General features: G+C 38.5%; 1 protein-coding gene across 1 annotated transcript in view; it reads right to left on the bottom strand.

Annotated features, from left to right (window-relative positions):
- Positions 1-19,681, bottom strand: part of LOC124875918 (protocadherin Fat 3) — a 131,868-nt gene that overhangs the window by 93,323 nt on the left and 18,864 nt on the right. Inside the window, exons 5-9 of the mRNA XM_047378341.1 lie at positions 17,862-18,060; positions 4,811-4,872; positions 1,917-2,231; positions 880-1,090; positions 701-703 (exon numbers count right to left, since the gene is read on the bottom strand). Of these exons, the coding sequence (XP_047234297.1) occupies positions 701-703; positions 880-1,090; positions 1,917-2,231; positions 4,811-4,872; positions 17,862-18,060 (790 nt within the window). The remainder of the gene's footprint in view (positions 1-700; positions 704-879; positions 1,091-1,916; positions 2,232-4,810; positions 4,873-17,861; positions 18,061-19,681) is intronic.

The raw sequence follows: 19,681 nt of genomic DNA, 5'->3' as shown, positions 1-19,681 counted from the left end.
GGAAGAAAAATAATGTCTAGTATTATGTGTGAACAAAATCCACAACAAATATATTTGCTGCATTGCTCTGAGAGACATCTATCAGAACATCTTTAAGAAGTTTCAACAGTTGGGGTAGGATTAAAGAATATGATTTAATAAAAAAACTAATCATTACTTCAAAAATGTGGATTTTTCTTATATATATTGGAATTATATTGTTAGATTTTCATTTTTATTACTTAAACCTGAGAAGCACTCTACATCAACGACAAATCTGTTTTTCATTTATTTCCAAATTTGCATTAAACCACACATAAATGAAAGATTATCTGAAGTGTTTACTTATATTCAAGTACAACGGAACTATTGAGATTTAAAGATTTCAAAATTTGAGAATGGCTTTGCCACCCCTCCTGCTCCAGAAAAAGCATGTTAAATAAACAATGAGGGGTTTGTTTTTATATTTACACTTCAGATTAGGATGATATTTGATGATGTTTACAGATTATTACAGAAAACCTGGACTCAACTAAAATCAAGAAGCACATCACAGCTTTGGAAATTGTCTACAAAATCCCTAAACAGAGCACCTCTAGAAGACATTATTTTTTGTTATCCTTCAGAAAAGAACACAATTTTGTTTCATTATACAAATTAATACATACTTCATATGAAATAACCAAATACTTTTTCTGTAGGTCAAAATGTATTTGTACACCACCTCTTTGAGCCTGTGCAAGTATGATAACAAAACTTTAACATCAGCATAAAAATAAACGGCCTATTCCTAATCTTAAATCCTGATCTTGTTTTTGCAACTCTAATATGATTGGGAACAGAGCCGTTTTTCTTGCATTCAAAAAACTCATTTATATTGCTGTCAATTTTGTTACACACCAACGATACTAAACCAGACAGTTGTGGTCGACTGGCTGATAGCCACCACTCCCACCGGCTGGGCAACTGGAGTTGTCTCTGCAATTGAGAAATTGTAGGACCTCTGGGTGAAGAGCAGGGGTATAGATGAGGGGACAGGCTTGCGAATCCATTCAACGTGGAGTTTGACAGTAGACCATAATGGTGGAATACCACTGTCCTCAGCTTTTATCTAAAAAATGAAAAGATACAAAAAAAAAAGAAACAACCACACAATATTTCAAAAGTAGAAGAGGCACTACTTCTGTTTGATCAGAGGTTCGTACTGTTTTCATGTTATCAGGCTAAGCAAACTATAACCTAAAGTTATTAATGGGCTGCATGTCTTTAAAAAGCTGGCTTCAGCTTTCACAACTTCAGGAAATACAACTACAAAAAATGAATCATTCGATCTAATGTTAGGGCCTATAAGCCACATGCTTGTACATTTTATAGGATGCTCATTCAAGAGCTTTCAAGGAGAGAAAATCAGGTTGTTTTTGTCCATGTTAATGAAAGAGGCTACCTCATCAACTGAGACATGAGCTCTCATCTAGAAAAACAAAAGAGGAGCGCCACAATAAATGGCACAATGGGGCTGTGAGTGGCTAATCAGCAAATCAGTTGTAAAAAAATAGGCGTGCAGAGACAACAGCCTGTAATTTGACCTTGTGTTTGAGATGAGAAAAGATTGAAAAGGGGCCAAAACAAAAGTGTAATTCTGTGCCAAGAAACATCACCTGATAAAGACAACTGTGTTGCACATCTTACAGTGCTGAATTTATTGGCTTTGGAAAAACTCGAAATACCTGGACTTGTGCCAACTAAAAAATGGCAAATGACTTTTTTTTGTTTTCTGCAAACTTTGCCATGTTGTTTAAGAAAGAAATAATTAGAACGAAGTTAAAGGGAGCAGCTTGATGCTTAAAAGAGTTTACAGCTTTATCACAACTAAGGATATTTTTGTCAGCTATGCTGCTAATGACTGTTGTGTTTTATAGTTAATATAAAGCACTCACAGTGAGGATGTCATAGCTGCCTGCTGAGGCCATCATCTTTGAGGACACCATACCGGTCCTGGGGTCGATACTGAACTTTTCATCCCCATTCCCATCAATAATGCTGTATGTGATGTTACCATTAGCTCCCAAGTCACGGTCGTAGGCAAAAACTCGATAGACAGGTTCACCCCGTTTGTTTCGGTCCCGTTCGGGTAAGTTGATGCGGTAAGTGACCTCCGGGAAGGTGGGTACATTGTCGTTTTCATCCTCGATGTGGACTATGACCCAAACGGTTGACTGGCGGGTCGTCACCGGGCCGTCAATTACAGTAACCTGCATTAACAGCACACATGTAAAGGGATTTATATCATATGATGAGGACATGCTTTGTCATTTGTGTGGGATTTTCTCTGTGAGCTCACGCATTTATTGACAACCTAAATATTGCTTGTGCTGTGTGAGTGCAGGGCCATGTGGGGCCGAGATCCCGGGAAATCTCTTTGTATTATTGATCCGCCTAAAGCAGAGCCAGAGGTCTGATCGCTGATCAATTGGATCAGATAAGAGTGAAAATCATTGTTGCCAGCCTGACTGCTCACTAGACTATTAATTACAGGCAGGCAGCATGAGCTGGAGTGAAAAACAGTGGATAGCATAGATGGACTGTTATTTCTATTAAATTCAGAGTACAAACTCATTTAAAATGCTTTCATTGCATATCACTGTTGTCTGATAGGCCCATATTTCCTTATATTTAGGAGCTAGAAACCCTAGCAAGATTTTGAAAGTATGAAATGTAAAATAATGCCAATCTGCATTTCCATAGTTTTTCTAAAAAGATTCAAAATTTTAAAAGTTTAATTATTTGACACAAAATAGCTTTTTGAGTCATGCCCTTAAAACCACTTAAGCACTATGAATGATGACGTAGCATCGGTTACCACATCGTCTGGAAGCCTGTCATTGTCTGATTCTGTAAACAGAAAAAAGATTGCTTTCTTGCCTAATTCACACAAAGTTCTTGCTAAATAGCAATGTGTCAAACAGATCTGTGGCCTCTTTTTATAGAAGGAAGAAGTGAGTACTATTGCCAAAGAGATCATCCAAGCAGGAAATGTAACATCCATAGAAGTAATCCACTAAAAATAGTCGATCTGTTTTGCCCGTGTTATGAAACAATTAGAATCTTGGATGAGGTAGAGGGCGCAACACAGTTTCTGCCTCAGCTATGAAGACCATCAAGGGGATCAAGGGTTCTGTTTTTGCCTATAAAGTTTATCAGGTACAAAAAAAAATGTTTTACTGCTATTTTTTTTTTCTTTTTTATGTGTCCTCTATCAGTACCAAACATCTGACGCTGTCTGGAGATCATGTTATTAAAAACATTTATAACCAATCTCTCCCGACATGTACCCCTGTATTTGTACCCATAATTGGTTGCAACTGCGACTCTGTGTCTGTGTCATATGAAGGAGAAAACAGTTGATGGCAAATGTTGCCTGAATATTTAAACTACACTTCCAACCATCGCATGTGTAGCATTAGCATAAAGTGGCTTATTAGGGCCAAACATGTTGTGTGGAGTAACTAACTGCAGATGCACTCATTGAGTTTGAGTGGACTGACAGACTGTGTCTTGGGAATAACCTTTCAACGGCTTTATTCCTTTAATACAGTTAAATCTTCACAAGTGAAATATGGATTGAAAATGACTCATACAATGACTGCATGGCTTGTTAATATGTAAAGATGGTTTATCAGAGTAACAATTTTAGTCAAAAACGCAAGGAGCAGAAATTGGAACATCTCCCTTAATGCTGCTAGATTTTTTCTTTTAAATTACAAATTTTATTACAAGCAGTCAGTCACCACTGTGCTGAACTACATGCCAGTTGGGCTTACAACAGAGGTCTTATAGTTCCCTGGGTTAGGTGTCGATTTGTTAAGTTTCCGAGCTACTGTTCTCCTGGCTTCCTCCTTTTCACTGACTAAATCATCAGATAAACTCTACTATATAACATCACGTTTGAGTCAGAGATTTCACTGTGCCTTCTTTTCTCTCGAATGGATTTTGTGTTATGCATTGAGGTCTTAGTTCGGCGTCCTAAATGTAACACCATTACTCCACCTTCCAGCTGCATTCTCTTTATCCATATCTTTGTTTCATGTTTTTTTTAAAGTTTTTTTAATTTTCATCATTGAAATGTATAACCATTGTAGGCAATGAGCCTGAACAACTGAAAAAAGGTGAACAATTTTTATAATATATACCCTTTAAATAAAGCTTGTTTTATGAGGCTCTTGTTTTTATCAGGCCACCTTGTGCATTGTCATAAGCCTGATCCCAAATTAGTACACCAGCCAGTCAAAGCAGGAGCGTCTAGACAATTCAGGTGGCAGGCCACACATGCAACACATAACAATGACACCAAGCATCAGAAATGTGGGTCAGCTGCAGGTTATTTTATTCCATTTCCAACAAGGGCAAAGTGCTTGTAGATTCATTAACATTTGATGAGTGGTAAGAAAGGTCTGAGGAAAAACAAGTTTGCTCATGTCTCTAATGTCAAGAATCTCTGATTATCAAGTTCATCTGCATGCAGAGCAGAGGCTGCAACAGAAATGGTAATCACAGAGCTATCTGTATGCCCAGTGTCTGCACCTATCAAAATGCTGGACGAACGACGCTTTGCTTCCATCCTGGAAAGGGGAGAAGATAACCAATGGTGAATGATTACATTTAAAAAATCCTAAACCTGGGGCCCAACACTACAGTCATTCATCACATTTTATGAAGCCTTCAGGACCTGCCAAGGTTGTCTTGAACCCTGTCTTTGTTAATAGCGGGCTGTGGCAGGGCAGGATAAATAATAACACAATAATTTGTGAACACTGTTCAGTTCTTACTGTACCTCTAAAAAGTGCTCGGTCTGATGTTCTCTGTCCAGTTTTCTTGCAGTGGTTGTAATCAGACCTGAAAATGAAAAAAATAATACACTTATTGCAAAATGTACAGTTAGAACTATGCTGTTAATCTGTCTCCTTTGTGCGAGATTAAAATATATAAACACATGTTTTTAAATTGTAAAAGATCTTTGAAATTGGCTGCAGTTTATTATTGAGTTTTCATACAAGGTCTCCAAAATTATAGCCTGCCGCCCTGGCAAAGGCATTCACATCTGGGACATGTTTCAGAGCTTTACACAGCTGAGGGCCACTTGGTAAGCCAACAAGCCATCAGGGCAATTTGAGCAACATGTAAAAGGCTGTACTGAAGAAAAGGCTATTCAGATAGCTAGTTTCACCAATTTCCAATGAGATGCAGTGAAAATTAGAAAATACAACATTTTTAACTAACAATTTTCATCTGGCCTGTGTTCAAACATTGTTTTTTTTTTCTGTTAGATGCTAATCATTTTTGGAGGATATTACACTGACTTGGGGGCATAAACCATACATATGCATATAAGGCTTACTTAATTGCCTGTCCAATTAATGCAGCTATAATTAGAGTGTAATATTAAATTAACTATTAATGTTTTGAACTGCAAAAATGTGGACTCACTAAAGGAGGCAAATTGTATCAACAGCCCTGGAAGCATGAGAAATATTATACTAATATCTGAGTGTTTAGAAAATAAAATCTCAAATAGCTATAAGTAAACATTTTACCAGACATCGCTCCAAAGCCAAATATACTGTATATTGAAATATAGCCAGCCTACAAATGTTGCTCTCTGAGAATGCAAATTACAGTTTGGCATGAAAATGCACTGACACTGACAACAAATTGCCATAATATTGTTTCTGTTTAAGTAAGTTTTCCTTAAAATGCTTTTATCATTAGAAGATACAGGCATTGTATAAAAATTTTTATTTAAGGTCAAGTGATCTCTCTCTGTGTTGCCCTAAAGACAACATTTCTGCTAAGACATCCCTCCTAGCTCTGATTGGTTGTTTTTGACCAGGAGCGGTGTACTCGTACTCGTACTCGTCGTCTTCCGCTTTATCCGGGACCGGGTCGCGGGGGCAGCAAACTCAGCAGAGACGCCCTGACGTCCCTCTCCCCAGACACCTACTCCAGCTCATCCGGGGGGAGCCCAAGGTGTTCCCAGGCCAGCCAAGAGACATAGTCCCTCCACCGTGTCCTGGGTTGTCCCCTGGGCCTCCTCCCGGTGGGACGTGCCTGGAACGCCTCCCGAGGAAGGCGTCCAGGAGGCATCTGGTATAGATGCCCGAGCCACTTCAACTGACTCCTTTCGATGTGGAGGAGCAGTGGCTCTACACCAAGGCCCTCCCGGTTGGCTGAGCTCCTCACCCTATCTCTAAGGGAGTGCCCGGCCACCCTACGGAGGAAGCTCATTTCAGCCGCTTGTATCCGGGATCTCGTTCTTTCGGTCATGACCCAAAGTTCATGGCCATAGGTGAGGGTAGGAACGTAGACCGACCGCTAAATCGAGAACTTCGCTTTTCGGCTCAGCTCTCTCTTCACCACAATGGACCGGCACAGCGCCCCCATTACTGTGGCAGCCGCACCGATCCGTCTGTCGATCTCCCGATCCATTCTTCCCTCACTCGTGAACAAGACCCCGAGATACTTAAACTCCTCCACTTGAGGCAGGAACTCCCCTCCAACCTGAAGAGGACAAGCCACCCTTTTCCGGTCGAGAACCATGGCCTCGGACTTGGAGGAGCTGATTTTCATCCCAGCCGCTTCACACTCGGGTGTGAACCGCCCCAGTGCATGCTGTAGGTCTTGGCTAGAGGGGGCCAGCAGGACCATGTCATCTGCAAAAAGAAGAGATGAAATTCTCTGGTCCCCAAACCAGACCCCCTCCGGCCCTTGGCTGCGCCTAGAAATCCTGTCCATAAAAGTTATGAACAGGACCGGTGACAAAGGGCAGCCCTGCCGGAGTCCAACATGCACCGGGAACAGGTCCGACTTAGTGCCGGCAATGCAAACCAAACTCCTGCTCCGCTTGTACTGAGACCGGATGGCCCCTAGTAAAGCGCCCCCGATTCCATACTCCTGGAGCACCCCCCACAGGGCATCATGAGGGACACAGTCGAATGCTTTCTCGAGGTCCACAAAACACATGTGGACCGGTTGGGCAAACTCCCATGAACTCTCGAGTACCCTGTAGAGGGTATAGAGCTGGTCCGGTGTTCCACGGCTGGGACAAAAACCACACTGCTCCTGCTGAAGCCGAGGTTAGACTATCAGCCGGACTCTCCTCTCCAATACCCTGGCGTAGGCCTTACCAGGGAGGCTGAGGACTGTGATCTCCCTGTAATTGGAACACACCCTCCGGTCACCCTTCTTATGTAGGGGGACCACCACCCCAGTTTGCCAATCCAAAGGCACTGTCCCCGTCCGCCACGCAATGTTGAAGAGGCGTGTCAACCATGACAGCCCCACAACATCCAAAGACTTGAGGTACTCAGGGCGGATCTCATCCAACCCCGAAGCCCTGCCACCGCGGAGCTTTTTAACTACCTCGGTGACTTCAGCCTGGGTGATGAAAGAGTCCAACCCCGAGTCCCCAGCCTCTGTTTCCACCAGGGAATTCGTGATAGCAGGATTGAGGAGATCCTCGAAGTACTCCTTCCACCGGCCGATAATGTCCCCAGTCGAGGTCAGCAACTCTCCACCCCCACTGTAAACAGTGTTGGCAAAGCACTGCTTCCCCCTTCTGAGGCGCCGGACGGTTTGCCAGAATCGCTTCGGGGCCAACCGGTAGTCCTTCTCCATGGCCTCACCAAACTTCTTCCAGGTCCGAGTTTTTGCCTCTGCCACCTCCCGGGCCACGGCACGCTTGGCCCCACGGTACCTGTCAGCCGCCTCAGGAGTCCTACAAGTCAACCACAGCCGATTTGTATTTCTGCAAATGACAATAGGACCACTGGGAGGAGCCAGAGGAGCTTGATTTTTTCAGAGTTTATCTGTCTCTACTGTCTATCTGTCTCTACTGTCATGACATAGTGACAGTTTAATCAAATATGTAAAAAATAAATGTTTACAAAAGCTACCTACTGAAGCTTTGATGAAAGAAGGTTTAATTACTTTGAGTTACTTTAGCTAACCTTAATCTACATAGCAGTACTTGTTTGAATATTTCTTAATGTAAAGATATTATATTCAGAATAATACATATCAACACCAGGAGTTCATGCACTAATTTATACATGCAATTTATTACTAGTTTAAATACATTATTTTTAAAAGCACTAGACAGTCTTGACAACGAAAGATGATTAATTATAAATTTTTGGGACATCCATGCCCTCCTTGCGTAACCCTTGTTACTTTATGGTTAATATTTCACACTTAATGCATATCACAAAAAGCACTAATCTTTAAGAATCTGACATTTTTGCCCTGGCTTGAATATGGGTTTATCAACAATTAAATACATGCAAGGTCATACATGCCGGTCTCCCTTTACAAGGGCTTTGTAAGTTAAACATACAGTATACTGTACGTAAATTTGCGTTTGCTCCAGGTTTGCATGTGCAAAAACGGTGCAAGTACTTGAATCTAGCTGAAAGGAATCTCAGATTAGGTTTGAATAAATAACTTTACCAGTTGTTTAAAAAGATTTGAATCATCATAAGAAAATGCCACACACAGAAGTACGGGACTAAGAGGCTAGCAGGGGTCACATCAACTGAATGACACAGTTTAATGCAACATCTGTGCAGAGTACAAGTTATATTTCCTCAAATCCTGCTGGGACACAAAGTAAAAGGGGCTGAGATTAACAGAGCCAAGATCCTCTGGGACTTCCAGACAGACAGGCAGCTGCTGACCAACAAACCGAATACTTTGGTGGACAAGAATCAGAAGATATAATCTATCTATCTATCTATCTATCTATCTATCTATCTATCTATCTATCTATCTATCTATCTATCTATCTATCTATCTATCTATCTATCTATCTATCTATCTATCTATCTATCTATCTATCTATCTATCTATCTATCTATCTATCTATCTATCTATCTATCTATCTATCTATCTATCTATCTATCTATCTATCTATTCTGAATAAATGCTTTCACATTTGGTTATATTATATAATTTACACAAAACAACTGTCATTAATTTTTGGTGATTTTTGTGCTGAGGGATTGAAGTCAATGCACCTTAATGGTGGTGGTGTTTTTGTTTCTGTGTAATGAAGCACTGAAATGAAATGGGACTACTTTGAGCATTTTAAACACTGCACAGTCAACACCCGGGGAATGAACTGAAATCACATTCACATACACTCACACATTTCAGTGCTCACACATATCACAGTGTCACCTTGGACTTGCTACGCAGGCTAACTTCAATTAAGCAAATTAGAAGTAAATCTAGAGCAGCGGTCACAAGCTATAGGAGGGGGAACCGGAGGGGGAGGAGGGGCTTGTTCAGCAGAATACAGTGCGAGTTAACAACTCTGATGAAATCAATGATGTACAGCTCACAGCATATCTGAAGTTAAGCAACACTCTATTCTAATTAAGAATAAGAGGAAAACATAAATCAAAAAATAAAGTAGGGAGATGGTCCAATGAACAGCCTCATATTAACACACACATTAAAGTTCAGAGTTATCTCAAAACTATGGGTCTCTTATGCTTTCATTTATTTTCTATGAACAGTAAAAATCCAAACAATATAGCACAATAAATAGCCATTTTAGTATTAGAGACTATAAAAAACAGGAATGATAGCTTCTATTTTTAAATGTGCTGAAACTGTGTAGCTAAAAGTCACTGAGCTCAATTTTTGATAGTAATTTTACTGTTGCATTTTAATTATTCATCTTGCACTGAGTTATATATTTATGATTGCAATCATAATGCATGAGATACATGCCCCATGTCTAATAATGTGCACTTGCACTGAAAAAGTGGATGAAGGAATGGTATAAATATATACAGTATTTATTCCCGCACATTAAACCAGATCAGAAACAGATTCTGTCTATCAATTATCTAATTGTGTGTGAGTTCCTTGATCTAACAGCAATCATATCCAGCTGAGGCCAGTACTAAAGGGCACACAGCCACCAGGACTCCATCAACACACTCTGCAAACATATATGCTTTTACAAGCAGAGCTCCATCTAACACCCTGTGCCAACACATATCTGTTGTGTTTTTTTACCCCAGAGGAATCGCTGTCAATCACACAGCCGTACTCCAACAGTCCGCACTGTAAACTGTCACAGCACATTTACTCATGCAAAGTTCAACTTCAATGCAATTTGGGAACTGCTGCTGCATCTCAAAGCCATCAAAATAACAGTTTGCAAGCAGAAATGCATTAGTTTGTTCCACCCCAAACTTAGCTTTTCAAAACTACTTGGAACTTCAAAAAGACATTTCAGGAGCTGGGTTCATAATGTTATAAACACTAACCTCACAAAAGCAAATCAGTCAGTTACAATTTCTTTAATAATCTTCACAATGGTACAAAGAATGTTTCTGACTTTGTAAACAGGAAGAAGTAATTTTGACTGAATATGTCTCCCACTCTCTCCCACTTTCCCTGTCATTCAGATTCCTTTGAAAACTAGGTTAGTTATACCTCTCAGATGATGCAGTGGAAATTGCACATTTACATACACTGTATAAACAAACACTGTCTGTCACTGTCTCACAAAAACCTTTCCTGTTTTATAATAGTTAGGATTAACAAATACCTTTCTGTTTGCTAAATACCAGACAAATTTGAGATTCTTTACAAAAAAAGGCTTTCTTCAAATTCAGAAGTTTACTTCCATTGTATTGTTCCATTTGATACTATGTGGTGAAGAAGTGAAGCAGTGGTTTCTCCTCAGTAACCACACACTGAGCATTTAGGAGACTTAGAATGATTCGGTATTTTGCCTAAAGAAAGATAGCAGACAATCTTGTTTTTTGAGACAAGGCTCAAAACTGTTCTTTTCGATAAACCTTTTTGCTCAAGTAAAATGATCAAATTGATTAAATGATTGAACAGATGCCACAATCTAAAGTTCATTTTGTGTTGCATTTTAGTTTTTCTAAAACTGAAAGACTATCTTCACTGAACTCTTTACCATCTTTGAGGAGAAGTAATCCCACTCAGTGCAACCACCCAGTAGGAGTTCAGTTGGTTTTTCATTTATGTGGAGCTTCTCTATAGAGTGCACATAGATTTAAAATAGCATTGGTATGTGAAGTACTTGAAACATCAGGAAAACTGAGATAAATTGGGATTATTGTAAAAGTAAACTATCATCAACATAAATTAAGAATACAGAGGATGTACCAGAGGAGATGGTTTTTATGGCTGAACCACAGGCATTTCTCTTTCTTTTATAAAACCAGTTAAAACCAGCCCTAGCACTAGGCCTGGTTTGTAGTGCAACCTCTCTGGTAGAAACCACATCAATTTATTGTCTACTTTGTAGATCATTTACTGGTTGTGTGCCTCGGCTGCAACAACTTCCATCTAGTGTTTCTGATAACTGGCAATAAGTCTTTCTACATCGCTGTGGAGAAATCCGGCAGCTCTTCTTTGTAGAATTGGTTCAGTTCAACCACATAGAAGGGTTCTCAATCAAAAATGAGCATCACATCTGGATCCCGACCTTTTAGCCTTTCAGAAGTGGGCTTGCAGGTATTCTTTGGTTCAGTGTCATGCAGTATAACCCAAGTGCGCTTGAGCTTAAGGTCACTAACTGACTACCAGACTTTCTCACTAATAATCTTACAGAGCACAATTTATGGTTTCAATTAGAGCGAGTCATCCAATTGTTGAAGCCCTTAAAACAGTCCCAAACATTACCACTACCATTATGTAGGTCTGATTTTCTTTATCTAAAATGTTGTGTTGGTTTTACACCAAATATAACGTGATCCACACCTTCCAAAAGTTCCCCTTCAGTCTCATCAGTGAACAAAAGTTCACCAAAAGTCTTGGGAACTTCCAGCAGAACATGGCTAAGGTGAGCAGCCTTAGCATATACACAGAACATATACACTAAAAAAAACACAGAAGCACAGTGACTTTGTTTCTTATCTGTTGTTGAATTTTCTTTACATTGGGGCAAGATATCTGGTTTTTTAAGATTTATTTTATCCTGCGTCATGTAGTCAGACAAGTTCTATATAGGTGATTTCTTGGTTTTACAGGTCGGTCAGTAACCAGACTATTGGAATCAAATTCAGCTTTCCAAAAATGTGTTTAACTACAGTTAATTCATGATTTAACAAAGGAAGCAAATTCCTTTTTGCCAGGTCAGGTTGGATTTGAGAGCTATTTCCATTAAGAAATAAAATAATCATTTAAAAATCACATTTGGTCCTCAAAACGCAAAATATCCTGGGGGAAGGAGCTTAAAGCTACACCCAATTATAGATCTATCTCAAAATGCACCCAAGAGAACAGTCTCATTCATCTATTTGCATTTAATGGACCATTTAATGGCCACAGATGGCCAACAGCAAGAACTTGACTGGAATATTACTGGATTTAATGTTGCTCATTCATCAAAGAACCCCAACCATCAATTTATCCATTTTCAGTATATGTCCTTGCACTTATTTACCTCCACATTATAGCTATCCAGTTCCACATATTGTACATTTACTTCTTTTAACTCTAGGAACATTAACATACTGTTCGCAGGAAATTCCTTAAATTGTTTCTTTTTGGTGCAACAATAAAAAAAATTACCTCTGAGTTGACAAAGTACTGCTTCCTATTTCAGATTAATATCTGACCAAGAAGGATATGTAGATTATGGTGGTCAGACATGACATGGCCATAGTAGCGGCCGAAAGATGGCTTCCAACCCAAAGCTTTTCAGCGCAACACTGATTATACATCAGATGAAAATGTTGTGCATAAACTAACTATGCTGCATGGTGGCACAGTGATTAGCACTGTTGCCTTGCAGCAAGAAGGTCCTGGGTTCGACTCCGGGCCAGGGGTCTTTCTGCATGTAGTTTGCATGTTCTCCCCATGCATGCATGGGTTCTCTCCGGGTACTCCGGTTTCCTCCCACAGTCCAAAGACATGCCTGTTAGGTTAATTGGTCTCTCTACATTGCCATTAGGTGTGAATGAGTGTGTGCATGGTTGTTTGTGTGTTGCCCTGCGATAGATTGGCAACCTGTCCAGAGTGTACCCCTCCTCCCGCCCGTAGACTGCTGGAGATAGGCACCAGCTTCCCCTGACTGACTATACTATAACTATATATATATAGATATATATATATATATATATATAGATATATCTAGATATATAGATATATCTATAGATATATCTAGATATATATCTATATATCTAGATATATATATATATATCTATATATATATATATATAAAAAAAAATCAATTCACTTTCTCCCTTCAGTAGAAATGTCAAAATCAATACATAGAAAGTCCATTGACCTCATTATATACACATAAATAAGCAGGAAACTCAAACCACCTTTTTCTAACAACGAAAAATTGTTTAAAAGAAATTAGTGCATTTCAATAAACTGCTGGGAGCCAGTGTCTTCTTTTAGAGTGAATTATTGCTTGAAACTAATCTGAACAGTTTCCTTGAATGTTAATTAAAATGTATTAAAATATCATTAATATTATAAATATGTTTTCATGAAGTAATGAATAACAGGCAAGTTGAGTAAACACTGAGTTGTTTGAAAGAGAGAGACATCAGGGCTCAGATGGCTAAACGCTCCCCTGGGACACAACTGACAGCACAGATATGTATGCAGACAATGTTATTTTCATACAGCGGTGTGTTGTTGTGAGATAATGCTTTTTGACTGTTTGCAGTTGAACCTCCCTTTCTAATACAATGATGTAACAATTAATCAATTGATTCAATTGTCACACTATGTCTCTTTCTTTCTCTCACACACACACACACATACACACCCAGACACACATTATTCATACATACAGCTGTTGGTGAGCGTTCTAATCTGCCGAATAACAAATTGATTCGATATGCTGTTGCACCTGCATTAACACTAATCGCATCAGAGGGATGCATCACAACAAACTCACTGACTCATTATTGCAGCTACGCGATCTGTAAGAGAATGCCTTTGTGTTGGGTGCAGGTTACATACTGTATTAATGAGAGAGTGAAGGCCAGAATGTCTCTAATGGGATCAATATCAGCCTTCTCACCCCGGTTCAGTCTGCTTCACAACATAATGTCAATAATACAGCCACAATGCACAAAAGCATTTTCAAACAGTAGTACAGAATGACAAATGGAGCCACCACCTTCGATTTATAGCTTCAACATGCATACACATACCATTAGGAATTTCCTTTTTTTTTAACATCACCCTGATAGTTGACATGCTACATGTTACTTATAGGACATTGGTTCTGATCATTACATTGACAGTTCTCTGAGTGTAAAATATGCATCAGTTTAAAAAAGCTTAATACATGCCTTTGGATGTTTGTTGAGTCACTTAAAATGTAATCTAGGGCAGCAACAAAGACCTCACAATACTGGGTGGGAGTTGAGGTATGGGATTTGAATAAAACATTACTATATAAAGCATCATTCTTTAATGTAAATGTCAGCCATTGCTTAGAATCCACAGCGGCATGTGTAGACTTCAAATTTGACAGCTTGAAATGACATACATCAGATTCTTTCCTTAAGATAGTTTGTGTTTTACACAAACATAGTGACAGCTTTGTATGACTTGATTAGTAATTGAAAAGAACAAAAGATTTAAATTTTTTTATTATTTTAGACCAAAACTATAAAAGGTAGAGAATCAAAACAATGTTTGACAGTGGTTCAATCTTTTCCCCCAGAAGATTAAAAGTTAGAAAGGATGTTCAGGCACAGTGCTGTGACATTTGTCATTTTAACAGGCTGCTGTCTAAATCATCTTTTGTGAGCCTGTTAAAATATGTATGAGAAATCTGAAATTTGCGGATGTTAGAGGAACTTTGCACAAATCATGTCAACTGTGAGGTCACATAAAATGTTTGAAAAGAAGTCAGGAAACTTCTGATTCCTTTCACTAGAGTGCCCAAAAACATATTTCAGAGCGAATGTAAGAGACGTGTACATAGGGTTCTGCAGCACAATATTAAAAAACAACTACCTGCAGTCATATTATTTAAGACAGTGTCTATTACAAGATTTAGGAAAATCCAAATTGAGGCGTGGAAGTGGCATGAGAAGCAGCCCTCTGTGGCTCATTTCTCATTTCTGCTGGTGGCTATAGCAGCCTGAGTCTAGATAAGAAAGCATGACAGACCTGAATGAACCCTTAATCTGCTGTCCCACTGTTTCCTATCCTGTCATGTATGCTGGTATAAAGAAAACTGTGTGTTTCTTCAGCCTAAACAGGAGAAAATAAAGGGGATTTTGTGAAACTTCAAGTCTTTTCATGTCTTCAAAGTAAATATATCACTTTTGTGGTCTCTCCTTCTGAATAGTGCATGCTTTATTAGGATCAAGGGTGTAAAATTTACAGTGTTTTGTTTTGACATCACCTTATGAATTGACCATCTGGGAATGACATATCAGTACTCTGTGATTGCCACCAAATGGTCAGGTATTTATAAGCCAAAATGATTCAAAGGTATGGCAAGCCATCAGTTTCAAGCATCCAGCATGGCAGGTGAGTGAATGTTTATCACTGCAGTCAGCATAGCGTAGCAGGAGATTAGGTGCTGTGACATTACGTTGCTGCAGTATTTGAGTCGCAGTTGTTAAGATTCTGTTCCAGCAGAACACAGAGAGTATACGAGCGTAAGAGCTGGCCTTGCTGTGTCTGGTGATCAAATTGCAAATGCTTAAGTGTCAAATTTGTAACAAAGAGATGCTGGCCATAATTTGACACTGTGTCTTCCTTCTTCATTCAAATTAAACACAGATGGCAATAGTGTGACAAGGAAAAAACTTGATTGTAGGAGGAGTTTTTTGATGGTACCTTTTAAATTGAAAGGTGATCCAAGTTGGTCCAAGTGAATGCATAGTTGCGACAGGCACATTCCACATTTTTACACGCTTTTAATCTGCATGTAAACGGCTAAGGAGGGTCCTCATGTGCCCTTAGAAACTAATAAAGGTAATTAAATTTACTTTAAATAAAAATTACACCTATACTTAAGCCTTAGGTGGATGAGGAAACCTTCAACTGACACCACTGACAAACTGTTTATTAATTTGTTGTTCTGTTAACCTTGTTTTAGTTTTTTTCCTTTGTTTCCTACATATCAGTACCTTTTGGGATTTAGAGCGTTGGATGACAAGGGCATTTAATGGCTGACCTTCAAGATAAAGGGTGATGACTCTTCTAAGTAATTCGTTCAATTCAATTTAGTTATATAACACAGATTCACAACAAATGTAATCTCAAGACACTTTACTAAACAAACAGATCCAGTTTATATGAGGAAGAACTAATTAGAACCAAACATAGGAAACTGCCAAATCTTGCTTATCTTGCTTATTGATTGGTGAATTTCTAGTTTGAAAACATTGAGTTTTCTTTTTCAAATGTTTTTATGTTGGGTTTTTAGAAATGACCGTACTTGGACAGAAGAACTTCTCAGGTAAACAGTGAGATTTAAAAACATTCAAAAAACAGTTTTCTTTGGACTGAAAAGCACAAAGGAAGCACAAACGGAAGAAATATTCAGGTCAATGCCAAAACTCAACAATATTTTCATTCAGATGATTCATTCACAAACAGTCATGATGATGAGTCTGACCTCAAATCTATATGATGTAACTATGTTCTCCCCCCACTCCTGTAAAAATTTACTCAAGGGACTCAGACTTATGCCACTTTTACCTAACGTCCAATCAATTAGAGCACCACAGTAAATTGAATCAGAATCCTCAACACAATATCAGTGTGTGCAATATTGCATTGGCAAAGGACTGCTTGAATCCAATATTTGGTGTGATCTATTATTTCAACTGTTATGTGTTTAACAGTTATATATCTGTGTTATATAACTGTAATTCCTTGTTTGTATGTACGAACTTGGCAATAAAGCTGATTCTGATTCTGATTTACACGTTGCATATCTATAACATATTAGTCTAGCAGAGTAGACTCTAACGTTGGTAGTAATTAGTTAAATTTTAACAGTTACATTTACTTTTTGAAAACAATTTTTTGATACACTACATATTATGTAATATTACTTGTTTTGAAGTAACACTTCTCTTTCTTGAGTAAAATTTCTGGGTACTCTACCCACCACATGTCTGTGTCTGGTGAGACTTCTGGCTTGTAAGCAAGCTTCATTGCTCTAAAGTTATTTTCTATCCGCTGAGCTTGTTGTGCCATTTGGAGGTCAAGTAAATATACAGTAAACAGTACACATTTGTCACTGGAATTACTTTGCACTATTGTAACATGTATACAGTACCTACTGTAAGCATTGGTATTTAAAGGTTTTATGTTGTAGAGATTTGTATGTGAGATTTGGAAATGTGTGTTTCTTCTGCCAGAATATGTCATTTAGTAATGATGTGTTTTTCTTTTTTTTACTATTTTATTATTCTGAGTATCATAACCTGCACATAATTTAATATTTTGTCTGTATGATTTCATCACTTTCACAAATTAAATCAGATTAAACTGTGCTACTAAAGTATGTTGTAAGTAACCTTTTTACTAGACACTTTTCTACTCTTTTGTGTGGCTACTTTACTTCTACTTAAGTACAAATATATTAAAGTACCATTACTCTTGAGTATAATTTTTGGCTACATTACCTGCCTCTGGTGGTTGACATACTAAGGCTCATGGAGAGTGGCAAAGTGTCCCAAAATTAGCATTAATTTTAATCGATATTGTTATTGCAATTTTTACAAATAGGATTGCAGTTAAATATTTTCCTTAAACCGTGCAGTCCCATAATCAATCATCCTGCTACCCTTAAGATGTGTTTGAGTAATGTAGCATCCCATGTCTGTGAACCTTACCGGTTTTTGGGTTAATAGAGAAGAAATTCTGTGGGTTCCCAGCAGAGATGCGGTAACTCAGACGGGTGGGTGCTTCTGTAAGGTCAGGGTCCTGTGCTTGAATACGAATGACTGACACATCCTTCGGAGAGTTCTCCTTGATGATTGGGTGGTAAATGGGGTCTGAGGTGAGCGGAGCATTGTCATTGACATCTTCAATCTGATGGAGAAACAATAAGAATTTATAACAATAGGAGAAAAAAAAAAAGATTTGGTATTGAACTTGTGTAAGCAGTGTTGTTTGCATTTTTTTCTCAATATCCACAATATCTCTGTTGCAAATTGATGTGTTAGGAACTAAACTGACAATATTGATAAAACATGACCCTCTGAATCGGCATGAGCGGATGAAGAAATGTATTTGCAGATTTCAGGAGTGCTTCCTAATCAAAGGAGCCCAAGTCTGTGTTGATCTGTTATTAATCACAACATGGAAATTTATTTACCCGAAAATGTTATACATGTCACACATTAAAAGCACAGTAAATTGATTTGCCTCCTAACAGCATAGATCTGCAATATTTATGGGAAACAGAGAGTTGATTGAGCGTTTGCTGAGAGGCTCAGAGAGCCAAGATGGTTTAGTCGGTGAATGAGAAGCACCTGCTCGAGATTAATTTCTCAATTTTCGTCTGTGATGAAAAGGCCAGGAGTAAAGCATCCAATCAGATCACTACACTCGAAAACCCCAAGGCAAGAAAGGGCTGCCTGTCTTTAATATGCTTTTGACTTCATACCCAAAAGGGGTGGGTGGTATTCTAACAGTGATGTATTATAGTTTTGAGACAACAGATTGTTTTGTATCAAAAGCAGAGGCAAAGAATGTTCCAGAGTGTATTTGTTCATTCAGAGGCAGAGTGCTCAGCACAATGCTCTAAAATAGTAACACATGTATAGTTTTTGCTATGTTACTCTTACTTCAGCTACAATACTCCCCAAGAATATACAATAAAAAGCTTAGCTGGCAGCAATATGTTGACAAGCTGTGAATAACGATCCCTGACAAAAAAGTCTGACCTTTTAACAGACAACTAAAACATTTCTAGCTGCGAGCAAAAAGTTACTTGTTTAAAACCACATAACATCTAATCTTCTGAGTCAAATATTGTAATTTTGCCAACAGTCACCTCTGGTATAGGTATGGTGTGAAACAAAAGAGTATTTTGTGGAAAGCCACATTATGCCAAGTATCATGTATGTTGGAGAATCTGGGATGTAGGCCTGTTTCTCTTCCAAGAGCCCTGAGAACCTCGTTAAAATTGGGAACTTTTTAAAATACCAGGACCTTTAAGAAAAAAATTTTGCTCTTTGCCAAGAAAATGTAACGAGTTGTCATTCGGTCTTTCAGCAGAATAGCGATTCAAAATATATGGCTAAATCAACACAAAAATGGTTCACATCCCACAGAAAACCTGTGGGGTGAGCAAAGGAGAAACATGTGTAGGAGAAGATTCAGGGCACCGGAGGATTTAAAGAGATTATGGAGAAAAGGTCAAAGCCCACCATCTCTGTATGTTGCAACATTGTGAAATGTATTGCAAAACTAAGTCCTCTATTGGCACAACATGGGTTGAACACAAAAGGAGTATCAATAACTATAGATTATGTTTTTGTTTGAAACAATGATTTCACAAAATTACATTTTTTTTTACCACAGAAAATATTTTTTTATTTATTTTGGGTTTTATTTAACATTTTTAGTATCAGATTGCTTGTGCAATAAAAGATTGGAGAAAGATTTATTTCAAGGCTTTACCGGGGTTTAAATATAAGTGACCGCT

The sequence above is a fragment of the Girardinichthys multiradiatus genome, chromosome 11 (genome assembly GCF_021462225.1).
Source record: "Girardinichthys multiradiatus isolate DD_20200921_A chromosome 11, DD_fGirMul_XY1, whole genome shotgun sequence".
In the NCBI taxonomy this organism is placed as follows: domain Eukaryota; kingdom Metazoa; phylum Chordata; class Actinopteri; order Cyprinodontiformes; family Goodeidae; genus Girardinichthys; species Girardinichthys multiradiatus.
The sequence above is the reverse complement of the archived record's forward strand: the minus strand, read 5'-3'. Positions and strand labels throughout refer to the sequence as shown.